Source organism: Pelmatolapia mariae, linkage group LG16_19 (assembly GCF_036321145.2).
Source record: "Pelmatolapia mariae isolate MD_Pm_ZW linkage group LG16_19, Pm_UMD_F_2, whole genome shotgun sequence".
NCBI lineage: Eukaryota > Metazoa > Chordata > Actinopteri > Cichliformes > Cichlidae > Pelmatolapia > Pelmatolapia mariae.
In genome coordinates, this window is record NC_086241.1 from 50937626 (window position 1) to 50951271 (window position 13646).

The 13646-nt window shown below is 42.6% G+C and overlaps 1 protein-coding gene across 1 annotated transcript; it reads right to left on the reverse strand.

Moving 5' to 3' along the window:
• Window positions 1–8027: 8027 nt before the first annotated feature.
• On the reverse strand, window positions 8028–10419 carry LOC134644970 (homeobox protein six1b). Its single transcript, XM_063498174.1, has 2 exons — window positions 9560–10419; window positions 8028–8718 (listed from the first exon to the last, which is right to left on the reverse strand). Exons 1-2 carry the CDS (start codon window positions 10117–10119, stop codon window positions 8424–8426), a joined length of 855 nt encoding a protein of 284 aa, XP_063354244.1. The 5' UTR covers window positions 10120–10419; the 3' UTR covers window positions 8028–8423.
• Between the last annotated feature and the right edge of the window lie 3227 nt (window positions 10420–13646).

Genomic DNA, 13646 nt, shown 5'->3' on the forward strand with positions numbered 1-13646 from the left:
ATCCTGTTTAAAGCCTCTCGTGCCCCTTTTCTGACATAGAGAATAAACCATATCAAGGACACCAAAGATCTTTTTAATCTCCTCCTTTATGCAAACAAACAAACAAAGAGACAAAGTGTAGCTTCAGGTTTTGACCTGAAGTGTAAATGAGTGTACAGCATTGCTGAGTGGAGGGTGTGAATGTACATATGTAAGAAAGTGTTGAGGCACACAGAGTGAGGGCACCAGTTGGGATTTTAAAGAGTCTATATTTAAACTATCTGCTCTCCAGTTTCTGCAGCTGTCGCCAAGTTTAAGTTCAGCAACTTGGGCCTTTCTCAGCCGTGCTCTTGGGTCGTAGTTATAAACCTGCCAAACTCTGAGAGGCAGAGAATGAAGCAGGGAGTCTCGCATCTCCTCAAAGCTCAAAGAAAGTGGAAGGTTGTCCTTTGTGTGGGGCTAATTTTAGACTGGTGAAAATGTAGTGAAACGTTCTCCTACAGCCAAATGCTGTAGGAGAACTTTGCTTCCTGGATTCTTGTGTTGCTGTGAACGTGTGCATCATCCACCTCTGATTGACGCCGCACTAAAATATCTTCCCAATTACCAGCTCGTCTTTAACTTTTACACTTCCACTTTACTAACACTGCTTAACAGAGCGCCAATCAGTTAGTGCTTCTTTAAGCATCACTTCTTTAAAATCATTTGGCATTCTGCTGTTGTAAAACCTTCTTATTTATAAAGGAATTAACTCATATGGAATATAGTCAAAGCAGCTCATATTTTGAGGACATTTTATCCAGTTTTCATGAGAGGCTCCTCGAAACTTATCGCACAAAAATCTAGCTGAAATCATCAACAACTGATGCAGCTTTTGAAGCTTTGGGAAAAGTTTAGTTGTTTTACTAAATGATGTGTAACTGCTGCTTCTACAGCAGGCATCAGAGGGATGATGAGAGGGATTTTTTAAGGGTGAAATGTTTCTAGCAAACGGGGCCTTAAATTAGACACTTCACTGATTCTGTTGGATGTGCGATGACAACTCTTTTGTGCATAATTTAGCTGCCGCATAAACCAAACATGCTCCCCACATGTGACAAAGATCCTACTAATCTAGCACTCCAGCCTGTACTTTGGAGGTAGTAAAACAATCTCTCATTTATGCAGACAGAAGAGATACATAGACAGACTGTGTGTGTGTGGGTGTGTGCATGTGTGTGTGTCTGCTGAAGTAGTGCCTACTGTCCAGTGGCAGCTCTGAGCCTAATAACAGAGCTTAGCTGGCATACCAAAGCCGGTGGCACACTGGTGTAGCGGTAACTCAAAGAGAGCCCGGTAATTACCACCGGCCGCTGACACCATGCTGCAAATGCACCAGTCAGCAGTGAGAAGACCAGTGGGGCATTTCTCCTCCCCTTGCTGCCAGGGTGTCCCGGTGATCAGCCCTGGCACATCAGTGGCGAGCTAGAAGAAAGTGCAGAATGAAACAGCCTGTTTTCCACCTCTGACTACACGAATATCCAAATTTGTTTTTCCCCACTTTGTTGTTGAACATCAAACATCTTCAGTTTTCCCTTTGCCCCTCGTGTAGACTCACTCTTTTGGACTATAAGCACCAAAAGGGGAGTCATAAAGACTTTCTCTCAGGAGAGGCCCACTAGAAAACATACTGCAGGGCCGGAATGGGAAGTTTATTTTGCTTGGTGCTTGCATATCTGTGGGATGTGGGACTCTGTGCGCAGTGGGCTGCAGGAGCACACCACTTTCTGCACGGAGGAGTTCATCACGTCAGCTCCCTCTCCTCAAATCCTCCTCTTCGTCTTCTTCTTGTAGTAATTTGAATTCATTGCCCCTACATCCTCCTGATTTTTAGTTTCTTGCTAATCTAAATATTACATTGTCTGTTTTTCTGTCTTTATCCATCCATGTTTCCCTGAGACACCCTCCCTCTTCCTCTGTCATCTGCAGGCTAAAATAGTCCCAGCAGCTTTTCTCTGGGCCTTTTGTCCCTGCTCAGGGAGACGTTTGGCACACAGAGGATCGTGTTACAACTTTCATTTCCTGAATGTTTTTCTTTTCTTTTTCTTTTTTTTCTTCTTCTTTTTTTCTCCTTCTGTGTGGAACCAAGAAGGGTATTTTATCCCACTTTCCAGTATGAAGATGAAGAGCGAGGGGGAGCAAGATGGCAGCTCAGATTCAGGCTGCTGTCACTCCAGCTTCAGCAAACAAATAAAGTACAAACTGCATATAGCTGCAGGGTCCTGGTGGAGGGTAGCTGCAGTGTGGTTTGGGCACAGTGGGTGTGTGGATCATGTGTGTGGAGTTGCGGCGACTGGTTACTTGAGCTATTTGTGAGCCCCAGGATAGGTGAGGCGATGCCTCTTGGGAGTGTGAGGTAGATTTCATTATCCCATATCCCATACCACTTCCTCTTGTTGTGTCTGCCACCCCTGCCCCTCCCTTAAAACCTCTTGAGCCTGAAGCAGAGATGTGTCTTTGAGACCTGTGGACCAGTCTTGGCTGGGCATAAAAGCAGAAGAACACACGGCAGAGTGATAACAGTCACTAGCAGGATTATTATTGCGAAATAAATCCTATGAAAAAACAGTGATCCCAGTCATTATGCCTCAAGTTATGTCTGGCACCTTCAGAGATGCCATGAAGGCTGATTTATGTTTTGAACCACAGAGACAGATGCTAGTGTCTCTCGATGCCCGAGGGTGTAACATTAACTGAGCTGCTTTTAGGTATATTTGTAACATGTGGTTGTTTGAGTCAGTAAATGTACTTTTTGGTTTGGTTAACAAATCATCGAATAGACAAGAAAGAGCAATGTGTTAGTCTGTCTTCTACTGCTTTTCAGCTTTTTCACAATCTTTGTTGCTTTGGCAACAATACTTGCCAACTGTTGGTGGCTTTAATGGCACGGAGAAACAATTGTCAAGCGATCTCCAGCATCTCTTCCACCTGACGTCTTCCAAATTTGTGTTTTAAAGGTTCGGGAAACTTTTCATTCATATGGTCATTTGGAGAAATGATGTTTCAGCTTAGTATCCGTGATATTTTTCTCAAGATTCCAAATCTCCCCACAGATCCCCCCATATTTGACCTTTTTTCTGGTGCCACTGAAACAGTTTTCATTGCTTTTAGCTCTACACGTATACTGATCACTTATCCAGTGTGTGGCTACATACATAAAGTTACATGGCATAAAGTTTTTAATACTTAACTAACTTGTTTAATACCAGTTAAACAATTATGACTTTATTGTGTTATGGTGTAAAATACTTTAAAAAATACTTTCTGTTAGAACATTATGCTTAATTTTTATACTTATCAGGTCTAGTTAATCCCAAATAGCTAGGAGAAACTAAAAATGAATCCCAAAGAAGAGCTCAGGTAGCGGGTGGTTAATTTCCCCATGTATCTCCTTGCATGCCTTTGTAGGGATTCACTCAGATGAATAAACTGCTGGATTTAGACCCACAGACCAAATTTAATAACTTAATGTTTTGTCACAGGATTTGTTTACAAACTTAGACATGTAGATAAGAAATGTTCTTAAGTCAATTTAACGGATATGCTGGAGTCTCAAAATCCACAAAAATTGTGCCAGCCTCCTTTAGACATCCAAGAATAATTTTTTTAATTTTGAAATTTATTCTGTTTGAATAAAGTGGTCGTGGTCAAGACTTATACTGCTGCTACTGCTTAGAAACTTCTGCTGTAAAAATGAGGATATGTGTAAATTAACATTTTCATTCGTCTATACATAAGAAAGCCATGGAAGCATCAGTGAACTGATCTTACTAACAAGTGAGCGTCACTGTGGTTTTGTATTATAGTGTGTTTTGACTCATCCTCCACACGCAAAAAGCTGCCAAAAATTAATGTATGGCCTTTTGTGCCTGTTTGAATAGCGCTGGCTAGTAATTAAGAGCATGCAGCTCTTTAGGAAAATGATTTTTCAGACATTAGCCAAAAGGTTTTAAACAGAGAAGAGGGCAGATTCATGTAAATTATTGGATAAGGTGGTTTTAATGGACACAGTGTATAAAAAGACAGCAACCTTTACATTTGTAGATTTCAACTGAATTTTCACCATCCAGCAAGAAAGCAATCACACGTTACTTAAGAAGGATATTTGTTTACAACTTCCCCTTACTGAAATGTGCTCTTCCCTCATTTTTATTCTTTCTCTTTCCTTCCCAAAACATCCATACCTTCCATCAGCCCTTTTTAAGCTCTGAAAATTACATTAACAAAGCCAGTAAGTGCTCACAGGAGTGGACCAAAAACACTCCAGACTGAAGTCACTTTTCTGATCAAAAGTAGGAGGCTAATGCGACTATCACCTTTCTCCCCGAGCTCCAAAAATACAGATATCTGATTCTGAGCAACCAGAGCTGGGTTTTGTCTCAGGAAGGGGAGAAGTTATACGAGCCTCTGCCTTCTGGTCAAATTATAAAAAAAAATTCAAATCCTTTTTTCATAAATGCACGTCTTGTCTTGTCTTCTCCTTTTTTTCTCTCCCTTTAACACATTAGAGAATTTCCCCCCTCTGTTCATCGGGTAATGTATATGATGCTGTCCTTCATTTGACACACAACATGCTATTTAACACCCTAATAGTACAGGATCGTCTGCAGATCCTCCTCCTCCTCGCGTCTGAGCCCTGGGTCATGCATCACTCACACGACTGGGAAGAAAGAGATAAATATTTCTTTCAGCTCTGTCACATAGAAGCTTCCTGAGCGGCTTCCTACTCTTGTGCGTGGAAGCTGTCTTTGGCTCGCAGCCCCCTACATCAAGATAATTAACATTTTTTTCTGGCAGGGTAGTGTTCTGGAAATACAGCAGACCCCTCGCTGTCTGCATACAGCGTGAGTTTTGCTTTAGTCAGTTTTATTTTCTCAGAAAAACACACACACACACACACACACACACACACACACACACACACACACACACACACACACACACACACACACACACACACAGCCTGTATCTGCCTCTGGCTTCGGCCGGGCAGGAACATTGTCAGATCCATGCATCATTGGTAAGAAAATCTCTCTACCTCCCCCCACCTTCCACACCACCACCACCTCCGCCCCTCTGAGGCAGACCTGAAAAGATCCTTTTGTCCCTCATCACCCGCCTAACCCCCACCACCCCTCTCTCCCTCCCGTCCCCGCACCTCTCCCCTCCTATGACACACACCCCTCATACAGCCTATGTGGTTATAGATACCTGGGATGGTCTCACACCCAGCTCTCTCCCGTACCTGCAGGCACCAGACCGTGCAGAGGCGGCTCAACCAAATGTTTCCCGGCTTCGGATTTTCTCCTTATACAAGGAGCTCGCTGACTCGGATGCCAGAGAAAACATTAACCCAGCTGAGGCGGGCTCATGTGGGCCACTCTCCGTGTTTATTTGCACACGTCAGGGCCCTTCCTGCTGTTGATTTAGAGCCACTGCCACTTATGCCTATGACAAATGAAATACCCTTTTGATGACTCGGACTCTGTTTGCCATCAGCAGCTGTTGTTACTGGCACTGGGCTGCTCGAGGCTGATGTTACCTCCAGCTTTTGTCATCCAGTCTGTAGGCCGGAGCACGCCCTCCACTTGCACTTGTTACACCGGCCGATGAGCGCAAACACCGGGCTGATACAGCACGCTGATTTATGATCGCAGACTTTGTCCGTCCTGATTCGGAAGCGAGGGATTCGAGCGTGATTAAAAGTGCTGTCAGAGTTTCCGTGCCGCATCGATTTTAGTCTCTTGCACATCCTGAAGGTGACTCTGATAGCCTCTCTCTGTCATGTGGCACAGAGCCTGTGTAATCCTTGCTGTGTCTGTCCTCTGCCGGACATGTTGTCATTAGATTAACAGGTATGAGGAGTCTCTTTGCTGGCTTTGTGATCACCTGTTTGTTAATTTGTGAATATTTAGCCACTCTGTGTGCCAAGAGTGAAGGTCACGTGCTGCGGGCAGAAATATACATGATGCGGAGGACCTCTGCTCTCTGCTGACCTCTGCTGCATGGTAAACACAGGCAATCCTGTGAGAGACTTTTGGTTGTGTACTGTAATAATAAATGCAGATTTTACGTTATTACTAAATACAGTTGAAACTACTGCCAGAACTTGTTTTCAATAAATCTAATCGTCTCTTTGCTACAGGAGGCTACAATGCCAAAATAAAAGCTTTTCTTAATCAGATTTTACAAATTAAAACTCTGCATTGTAAACACTTCTTATATTATTATATAAGGAATTGTTTTCTCTGCATTAAGAAAAAATTACTACTTGCATTCTCACCGTTCTTGCGAACTACATTTAATGTCTTTTAACACAAATTTCTGTATAAAGACTTAATATTTTCCCGCTCAGTCATAAATATTTAATGTTACAGAGAAAAGCATCAAGCCCAGTTTTCCCCTGCATTATGTCTCCATCACTCTACGTTTTAATGACCGAACAGCTCAGGATTAGAAAAAAGAAATTAAATACTCATACAGCATCATGGATCACACAACCAGTGTATATGTTAGTTAATATTAAAAGAATTTCAGGCAGCTAGCAACATTAAAATACAACTCCACACATTTACCCATTAGTAGTTGAACTCTTGGTACTTTTTTGAGTACTGTTAAAGTCTTACACCGCTGCCAACAGATTACTTTCTCCACCACTGACTTTCACATCACATACTTAGTTAAAAATGCAAAAAGAATAATGACAAAAAATCTCCCCCCTAACAACCAGCCTTGCTGTGGGTCTGTTAAGGCCCAGCGGGATAAATCTCTCACACACAGCCACTGCGAGCTGTGATGTCTTAGCAGAAATGAAATGCTGAGAGGAGTCGTACCAGGAGTGAGGCCTCTGGGATGGAGAATACCTCAAGGTTTCCTCCACTGAGAGTGGGAGCTGCAGCCCTGCAGCTCTGCAATCTTCGCAATCAGGCAGTAATGCAAGCGGCGACTGTTTCAGATTATGCTCAGGAAATCCTCGGTGCTCTCTGCTCAAAACAATTTACCCTGACATGAGCCCAGAGAGAGCACAGAGGGGTGGGGGGGTGGGGGACAAGAGAGCTGTCCTCACCAGATTCCTGCTCTCAGACCACCTTATTATTATTATTATTATTATTATTATTATTATTATTATTATTATTATTATTATTATTATTATTATTATTATTATTATTATTATTACTTCTGTTGACCTCTGTAAGAGTAGGTGTGTCTGTTAATGCTCTGATTGTTTTCAGTGGTTACAGCTGTTTGCTTAATGCTAAAGTCCATGTATTTGGTTTTGTTTTCTTTTGGATGCCATAAGTCACTAAACTTTAAACTATTTTTTCGCATATGGGATGTTTGCTCATATTTTTTCTGAAAAAAAAAAGAGGCTGGTAAAGGTTGAACGGTGGCACTTTCTCATGGCCCGGAACCGACAGAGCAAACTCTCAGAGAGAGCAAAGAAAACACTGCAACAAAAAACCAATGATCCGCAGCAACTGGGCTAAAAAAAATAAAAAAATTACGCAAAAAAAAAGGAAGAAAAAAACCTTTCCTCCTGTAGCCAAACATGTATGATGGAGCAGAGGCGATTTTCAAAAGAGTCAAAGCTGGTTCCCGCGTATACACAACAGCCTCATGACGGACAGCTGCTGATGTTGACTCACATTAGTGTTGAATTAAATTTCCCGTCATGACTCTCGGTTTATTGTTGAAAAGCTGAGAACCCGTAGAACAGGATTTCATCCGTGCTGGAAGGAAAAAAAAGGCGACTTATAATAATTTCCGATTCAAATCCCACCCGTGCAGATTTGGAGATTTGTTTAGTTGTTGTGCAGTTGTTAGAGGACGGGCTCATTCAAGTCCCCCCAAAAAAGAAAAATAATAGAAATCTGTCTTATTAATGGCGTGCTTCCTTTGGTTTGCTTGGATTTATAAAAGGCAGTACCAGCTCCCCCCCCCCCCCTTCTTTTTTCCCCTCGCTAAATACACAAATAACACAGAGACAAATGAATTAGTTTTGTTTTATTGGAAACTAATTACCATGACTCTAATGAAAACGTTACCTCTTAGTTTCCATAGCAGGAGGTCGCTATATTTTTTTTTGTTTGTTATCTTTAACAAAATATCATAAATTAAGCAAACGGGCAGTCCAGTTAAGTGTTTCGTTAAGAGTTTCAGAAAGGTCCTGTTTGTGTGTTTCCATGTGCAGGAGATCAGAAAAGCTCCTGTCGTGGAGGGGGTATATGGGTTAAGCGCCTTAAGGAATTTAGTTCTAACCAAATTTAACGACAGACAAGTCAGTCTATATTATAAGATAGGCTACTATAGTGTTATTTCATACATGTATTTAATCTGATACACTTATCAGTCTTTTTCTTTTTTTCCTGTTTTCTTTTGTCGAATCTGATCGTCTGACAGCCTCTTTAAGAGCCCAAATCCACAAGACTGGAGGTTAGAGGTCCCAACAAAGAGTCCTGCAGTTGGTGTGGGTGTCCGTGCATGCCGTGCACCGGCTGTGGGGCCCCCAGTCCGGACATGGGGTAAGCGGAGGCCCCGGGGTGGCTCATGTTGCCCTGAAGCATAAGCGCTGAGTTCTGGTCGGGGCTCTGAGGTGGAGAAAACTCGTCCTCCGAGCTGGACATGAGAGACTTTCCTCCGTCTAGAGGGGACAGCTGGTTCTGTTTGTTGCCGCCTGCGTTGTTGTTTTCGCTGTTCTCCCTGGAAATGACAACAACGGGGAAATTTAGAGAAAAATGCTCTCAGTTTAGTAGATGACATTATATCAGCGAGGCGGGCCTTCAGGAAACGTCTTTATTAGACTGTAAACGTGGATGGATATTGCGCACAAACCGCAGCGTTTTTGCTAACAACGAAATTTGTCCTTTGTGAGAGAGAAATGATAAAAAAAATATTATTATTGTTCGCCTTCTTATTCTTTTCCTGATTTTTAATTTCACCGCATATTATCTACATTTGCTGATCTGTTTAAAGTAAAAGTCGTGTGTTAGATGCATTTATATCCCCATGTAACCTAATTTAACCTCACAGCCTAACATATTTCAAATTTCCATGGGTCTCAAAAAAGTGTCCATATTATTTTATTATGATTTTTTTTAAGAAATATTAAAAAAAGGGAAAAAAAAGTCACGTTGATGGATTTCAAAGTGTTTTGGATTACAATTCGAGTCGAGACAAGTCAGGCGTTTTTGAAGTGAGTTCAGCATTTGACAACATCTCGCTGCTGTTTAACACCTTCACTGTTATCAGGACAGATCTGATGTGGAAACGTGAACACGTCCTAAAATACTCAGTGCGTGGACTATTTGAATGAGGTGTTTCGCATGAGAAGGATTTATATTTTTCTCTTTACTTCAGGATTACTCCAGGGCCACGCTGTCAGAGCGCTGTCACCGATTCATTTATATTCTCGCTGCTTGAAGCCACTCACAAAAAGCATTTTTTACCAAAGAATAATTTGCTCTTGAAACATGTTTTAAAAAATCTAAACGCTTTCTGCCGTAGAGTGAGACAGCAGCGAGGCTGTGACAGTTTCACGTACCTCTCTTTCGCCTCTGCGGCTCTGTCTCTCTGCCGTCTGTTTTTGAACCAGTTGCTGACCTGCGTGGTGGTCAGTCCTGTGGCCTCGGCCAGCTCCCTCTTTTCCCGCGGGGACGGGTATGGGTTGTGCGTGTACCACTCTCTCAGCACCCCCCTGGATTTCTCCTTAAAGCAGTAGCTTGTCTCCTCACCGTCCCATATCGTGCGGGGCAGCGGGAATTTCCTCCGTACCCGGTACTTCCCTACAGCTCCGAGCGGCCGGCCCCGCAGCTTCTCCGCCTCCACGTAGTGCGCCTTGAGCCAGAGCTGTTGCAGCTTCGGATGGTTGTGCGGGGAAAACTGGTGGCTCTCCAGGATCTTATAAAGCTCTCTGAAGTTCCCCCGATGGAAGGCCACCACCGCCTTGGCTTTGAGGACGCTCTCGTTCTTGTGGAGGTGATCACAAGCGGGCAGCGACCACAGGAAGCGGCCGAGCCTCTCCAGGTTTCCACCCTGCTGCAGCACCTCGCAAACGCACGCCACTTGCTCCTGTGTAAACCCGAAGGACGGTAATATAGACATGATGTCCGGGGCTCAGTCCTCTGCGCTGTTATCCAAAAAGAAGCGGTAGCTGTCGTTGACTTTGTTTATATTCGTTTAATTGTGAGTCCTCGCGGTGCAATCCAGCGCAATCCGACCGCGCTGCACGGGCCTAGAAGCTATCCACTCCACTCCAGCCCCTGATGCGCGCAGCAGATTGGGATGTTGATTGTTGGGACAATTTGTTCCTGTTGGAGATATGTCAGGCTTAAAGGGAGCCTCTGCGTTTCGGTGATTGGCTCTCCCTCTGCCCTGCACCCTGTACAGCAGAGCAGGACTGAGTTTGCAGCTCCGTTTCCTCCCCAGAGGCAGTGCGTCAGGGGCTGAAATAGGAGCGCTCCCACCTCCCGCCCCCACAGTCCCTCTCCCGCTTCATCCGAGGGAGCAGAGCAGCACCTAAACACTAATCAATTATTACAGACCTCTTAAAAGTCGCATTAACGTGTTCTGAATGGAAGCTACATCTTCTTTAAACGGTGACTATGGACGGCAGACCTTCCCGCGTGGGACAAAAAACAAAACCACAGAATGCTCTCCCTCCACACGTTATCAGTAATCATAGTCAGTGGAGGGTGAACCCACAAAAACACAGAGCTTTTGGTTTTTGAAGACAGGTTTATGCTCGATTAAAACAGAGATTGTAGTCTGCTTTTATAAACAAATAGTTTTAGGTAGAAACCCAGAAGATTTATTTATTTTTTTTTGCTGAAATTTATGTTGTTTTAACCAATCCCAAGTCTTTGTTTTTCTTTTTTCTTTTTCTTTCTGTTTTTTTTTTTTTTTTCCGATTTACCATCACTGTGTGTTGTGGACCACCATAATTACATGCAGACTGGGCATTTTTGCTTCACCCTCACCTTTGATAGCCTATTAATTAACAAAAGCCGTTTATTTTATGAGGTGATATAATTTAATAAGTTCCTATGATAGCTGGGTCCATTATGCGCCATTACGAACTTCTTTTATACGAGGACCCAACACTACCTGCCAAACGTGTTATGGCCCATAGACCACCAGTAGGAAAACAGCCACTTAAGCGTGTGTGTGTGTGTGTGTGTGTGTGTGTGTGTGTGTGTGTGTGTGTGTGTGTGTGTGTGTGTCTGAGAGAGAGAGTGTTTGTGTGCGTGTGTGTGTAAGTAAGAGGGGAAAGAGAGAGAGGTTGTTAAAATATCACAGTGGACCTTTGCAATTTGCCTAACATCCTCACGACTAATAATAATACATAAACACTTAATACACACTTTATAAAACTGAAATAAAATAAAATAAAATCCATCCTGCTGGTGACAAACATGTTGCTGATCCACGTGAGTCTTAATATTAATATTATAGCCCATCTGGACAAATAAAAGATGAAACTCTTTTGCTTCATTCTCCTTTCTGCATCATCACGGGGTTTCTGGAGAGACCCCTTCAGTCTGCAGCCTATACATTTATATTTCAAGGATTAGACGGGCACCGCACTGGCTCCAGTGTTTTCTGCGGGGTGAAACTCTAAACCAATCCATTAGTAAATGAGTTCACTGCGACACTGGTCCTCGGTGGTGCAGTTGTTGGTTTGAGCCATATAGATCACATTTCTTTATCTACACCAGAGTCTGAAACTTAAACCCCCCTTTCAATATGTTATATGGGGCGGGATTGAATTATAATATATACAAAATTTAACCAAAAACAATTTCACAGAAAACGTTTTTGTTTTTGAAGACCTTAGATCTCGCTAAGGCATATTTTTTGTGATAAAGATTTAATGCTTTGAACTCGTTTTAGTGCTGTCAAACTCAGCAAAATGCACTTCTAAAGACTTTCACTCTGGAGCAAGGCTGTAAATCACGCTGTAAGATTTTACGGGCAAACGTGTGAAAAACAAAACGTCTCAATATTCGGGAATATGGGCGAATGTCCAGGCTATTAAATAATAAAAACAGAAAATGAATTCAAAACTGCGGGATAAACATCCACGTGATCGCTTCAGTGCTGGCTATGCTGCTATTTGAACTCGCTGAAAGGACAGGCCCTTGAAATACAGCATCTCATTTTCGAGGTCATAAAGACGAGAATTTAATTTGTGTGGTATATTAAATGGAAACACTTCAGAAAAAGAAATAATTTATGAAATTTGAAACGAATTGTTTTGCGTGTATTCATTAATTTGAAGCACTTTCCTCTTGGATGGACCGCTGTCTCACCAAGCTCAAATTATAGCTACTGGAAAAAAAGTATCCCTATATATTATTGTTTAAAAAAACAGAAAACATTCAAATGTCCACTTTTCTCACACATGCGCAGTTAAAAGCCCAAAACCTCAATTTGATTCAAATGTAACTAATGCTGTGGGATTTATAATGTGGAACAAGAGTAAAAGCGGATACCCTATGCAAAAAAACAAACAAAAAAACCCTCTGAAGTAGGTGGACACGGGACTAGGCTGGGGTGTAAGCAGCACTCGGGCTGTGTAAAACCCTCAGTGCTTCAGTAAATGAGCTGTCTGATGAGCGGCTCTCGGGTTTCTCTAATATTTCTACCACATTGCGCCGCGCCTCCTCCTTTAACCCGAGCAGCCCGGGGGGCGAGATTATTTCAAGATGTGGACTCTCCCCCTCTGCCACGGCCAGTGCTGGTCTGCTCATACCCCGACAAGGAGTTAATGCAGTACTCGGGTAGGCTATCAGTCGTTAGGCCTATTCGTTCCAGGGAGCAGGGATTCCTCATTCTGTACTTTTTTTTTCTTTTTGTCCCCACGCTGTCTCATTCGTCCTTTATTAACTTATAAACCCCGACTCCCTTCCTGTGTGCTGCTGAAATCCAGCACCGATTTCACAGAAAAAAAATTAAATAAACTTTTTTCCCTTCTCCCCCCTTCTCTCATTAATCTGGGGTTTATGCGTAAAGGAGGCCATTGATCTGAGCTCTCTGAATTATGCTCTTCCAACTCCTTATTTGGACTAATTAGCCTTTTCACAGCAGCGTACACCAGAGCATTTTGTGCAATATTGATTTTAAGAAATAGGTGAAATGTCGCACTTTTACTCAATTTCAGTGCGCGACAACTCAAAACAGTGAAAACACTTCATAAAAATGTCATCGTCAAAAAGACAAAAGAGAGGGGTGGTGGGGGGTAAGTTTCCTATTGTAGGGTTAAATTTTTTTTCCTCAAATATAGAGGAAAATTGAAACGAGCACTGGCTCACTGAACAGATGGTTTTCACTCTGTCTAAATCCAAAGTGCTATTTCAGCTGTATGGACTGGAACAAAGCCGATGCTGTTTAAATTGAGTGAAAAATGTCAGATTTAGTCTCCATGGTGTTTGAGCATTGTGGGTTTTTTTCCCCTTAAAGGAAAGTGTCACTCCAACAACATGTATTTAACATGAATCATTTATTTATTTAAAGAAAAAAAAAAATCCCAAAGCAACAACGCATAGGTGGATTCCGGTTATGAGTGAAGCCTGGCATTTCTTAGTTTCGGGATGAATATCACAAAATGTGTCATATGGCAGCTCACATAT

Coding starts and splice junctions, on each gene's coding strand:
- LOC134644970 (XM_063498174.1), bottom strand. CDS start 10,119: ATGTCTATATTACCGTCCTTCGGGTTTACACAGGAGCAAGTGGCGTGC. Junction 8,719..9,559: donor GCCGCAGAGGCGAAAGAGAG/GTACGTGAAACT, acceptor TGTCATTTCCAG/GGAGAACAGCGAAAACAACA.